Here is a 3475-nt window from a genome sequence, read left to right on the forward strand (position 1 = left end):
GGTTTCCGGTCTGGGCGGGGGGGGGGGCGGTTCCCTCCCTCCCACATCCACTCGCCGCCCCAAATGACAAAGACACGCTGTGGCCGTTGCGTTGAAACCACTTCAACATATCCGGCCGCGTTTCGCTCAAATATGTCATCGCGATGAGAGAGAGACATTTCGCTACATTCGCCTGCATGCGTCTTTATTCGAAATAACCATTTAGAGCGCGGAACGCACACACGCACACACAGAACCCGCAACATCTTGTTTTCCCACATGTGTTCACGGGGGGGAGAGAGCGGCCGGATCCCTGCCCCTCCTCGCTGCGCACACGCACACGCCGGTTCTCTTCCCACTGCCTGCCCCACGCTCGCCCAGGTCCTCCCCCTCCTGCCACCCTGCCGGCGTGTCCCCCTCCTCCCCCCTTTTCCCTCCGGGATCTGAACGGAGAGGACAGGTACAGGGCCAGGAATCACCCAGGGCGCAGGGGCAGGGGCACGCAAACGCTATAGGCGATTAAATGGCACAAAGTCAACAGGAGAAGCGAACTAGGGACGCTAGAATAAACAAAGTTGAGCGGAGAGCTTTAACGTTAAAGTTTATTTCCCACTTACCCAGGTAGGTGACGCTACATTTTAGCAATCATCGAAGCAGCAAGTCTCTGTTCGGAAATAAATCTGTTACTTCTTACATGTGTTTATTCTACTAACCCTCTCGCCCCCTTCCTGACCATCTTTTCCGAGGGATTTTTTTTTTTTTTTCCTGCTAGGAAACCCGCAAACACGCTGAAAAGACACATTCAAATCATGGTAATAGGAAGAACATGAACACAAAGACCAAAAGGCTCAAACGGCACTGGGAAACAGGACGAAAGTCTGAGATCTAAGGCAGCCCCCCCTTCCTCCCTGGAGTTTTATGCAGTTACAGTGACTGCAGCTATTTCACAAAAGCACCGACACGACAGGGGAAGGTGGGAATCTGTGCGAAACGAGTTTTCTTACCAGCGTGATTCCGCAAAATGCAAAGCCCCGAACGTGCACCAGCTCTGCCTAAAAGAAAGGCGAATAAACATTTGCTTTAAAAATCGTTGCTCAGTTCGCAGTCTACAGCGGAGGTGGGGAGAGAAAGGGTAGGAGAGAATCACTACAGATCACGGGTTTGAGGAGGCAACAGCAGCAACACTCGGGCGTGTAATGAGGATCGGTTTTGAGGACTGGACTGGTGTTTTGTGATGAGCAGCTATCCCACTTGCAGCACTAGCAGCAGCAGAGACAGAGGGTAAGGCTGGGTTTTCTGGAGTGCAGCGCTTGACTCGTCCTCCTTCCTCCTCCTCCTCTTCCTCCTCCCCCCTCCCTCCCTCCCTCACACTCGCTCGCTCGCTCTCTCTTTGCTCTCCCTCTTTCTCCCTCTCCCTCTCTCTTTCTGTGTGCATGTAGCGCAGGCGGCTCTGCTGCTGCAGCGTCAGGGCAGAGCAACCGAGAGAGGCTTCAGCAGCTCCCACCACTTTGGGCAAACTTGCCGGTTTACTGCTTCTTCTTTTTTTTTTTCTTTTTTTTTTTTTCTTCCGAGTGGGAAGCTTCTCAGTTGCCATTCAACATTTTAAAGCACAAGCCGCTCTGCCGTGAAAGCGCCTGAGCCACACTTCTCTGAAAGACACAGGAGGGAATACACAACTGCAGATTTCACCCACCGTGGCGGTGCAGATCACAGGAAACAACTGACTGAAACCATTTTATTTGCAAATAGAACTCTGTTTTTTTTTTTAATCGCGTCGCGGATCTTTTCCCCTCCCCTTTGCCATTCCGCTTATATGGATGTAATTCAGAATCTGTGTTAATTCACGTGGGGGATCCAGTTACATCTTGTTCCGCTCCGGGTATATTTACGAGAGACCAATAATCGCCTTTGGACACATAGTTTTGTTGCTAACCTTTGAACTGAAAGGATCAAGTTCAGATCTGGTTACCTGCATTGGGACGGGAAGGAAGAGGAGAGAGAGAGAGAGAGAGAGAGAGAGAGAGGGAGACTGCAATCTCATTTGTGAATCGCTCTCAGTGCTGCAGATCCAGATTGCTATAACACATGCAGTGCAAATGCAGGTAAGGCACACACACAAACTGCGGATGCAAAAACAAACTTGGGACTGTTGTGTGTGCATGTTCATATCTCCAGCCTTGCAAATCCTGGGCAAACGGCTTCTGCAGTTTCTGTATCGTTGCTTTGTGACTAATGACCTTGCGCAGAGTTGTTAAAAAAAAAAATCCGCTCCGGAGAAAGAGCTGAACATTTTAGGCGATCTCTGAAGATGGATTTGGGTGCTTTTCTGCCAACCAAAGGGGATATTCTGTGGACTGCTCTGTAATACACGGGGTCCTTCTCCAATCAGCTGTGCAGCTACCGACATTATTGGGATTTTTATTTTTGTCTTTACCTTTTAAAATTATTTTTTCTAAAGAACTGCCCACTGCTAAGAGGATTTGGAGTTTTCCTGGACACAAGCCCTTTGAATAAAGCGAATCACATTTTTTTTTTCCTGTGTGTGCAGGGAGGGGGAAGAATAAAGCTAATGCCTTGGTCGTAAACGGCTGGGGGAGAGAGAGAGAGAGAGAAGGGGGGAGAGAAAAGAGAGAGTGGGTGAATTGTAGTTAACTCTAGTGTCGAAGACGACGACCTGGGGGGCTACGAATCGCACAGTGCTACTCCTGCTTTTATTGCAAACCTTGCAAAGTGATTACAGTAAAATCAGAGAGGAGGAGGAGAAGGGGCAGGAGGAGGAAAATCCCATCCTATCTACCGAGATGAATCTTTAAAAAGCAAAAATACACTGTCCCGTGAACTGTAAGTATATCGCAACTGGAAGGCAGGGAGAGCAGCAGAGGAGCCAGCAGCGGGGTTTTGACCACTAATTGCCCCAGCCATGAGACAATAAGTTTCCAGGAACAGAAGGATTTTATAACTGATCACCCGGACGCTCAGCCGCTCCGTTGGCTTATCAGGGGAGTTTACTGGGGGGCAGGTGGGAGTGCGAGGAGGGGGGCGGTTCAGTGCGAGGAAGATGAGGAAGATGCGGACTCTCCTTGGCTTTGTGCATTGCTGCTGCTGTTGCTGCTGCTTCTTGCTCCTCCTGTCTCCGCCGCTCTGGGTCAGCCTGGCAGCGGCCCAGCAGCTCCCGAGCGGCGCATCGACCGCGAGAAGCTGCCGCAGTGCCAGATGATCTTCGACGAGAATGAGTGCTTCCTGGACTTCGAGGTGTCGGTCATCGGCCCCTCGCAGAGCTGGGTGGACCTCTTCGAGGGCCGGGTCATCATCCTGGACATCAACGACAACACCCCCACCTTCCCTTCCCCTGTCCTCACGCTCACCGTGGAGGAGAACCGGCCTGTGGGGACCCTCTACCTGCTCCCCACCGCCACCGCCAGGGACTTCGGTCGCAACGGCATCGAGCGCTACGTACTGCTGCAGGAGCCCGGCGGGGACGGCGGCCGCCGCGGGG

The 3475-nt window shown here is 51.9% G+C and overlaps 1 protein-coding gene across 1 annotated transcript in view; it reads left to right on the forward strand.

Annotated features, from left to right (window-relative positions):
- Positions 1–3037: 3037 nt before the first annotated feature.
- Positions 3038–3475, forward strand: part of LOC104123294 (protocadherin-7-like) — a gene marked incomplete at its 3' end in the record, with an annotated part of 52549 nt that continues 52111 nt past the window's right edge. The window contains 2 exon segments of the mRNA XM_035891141.1: positions 3038–3149; positions 3152–3469. Of these exon segments, the coding sequence (XP_035747034.1) occupies positions 3038–3149; positions 3152–3469 (430 nt within the window).

The sequence above is a fragment of the Egretta garzetta genome, unplaced genomic scaffold, assembly GCF_000687185.1.
Source record: "Egretta garzetta isolate BGI_Z169 unplaced genomic scaffold, ASM68718v1 scaffold603, whole genome shotgun sequence".
Taxonomy (NCBI): Eukaryota; Metazoa; Chordata; class Aves; order Pelecaniformes; family Ardeidae; genus Egretta; species Egretta garzetta.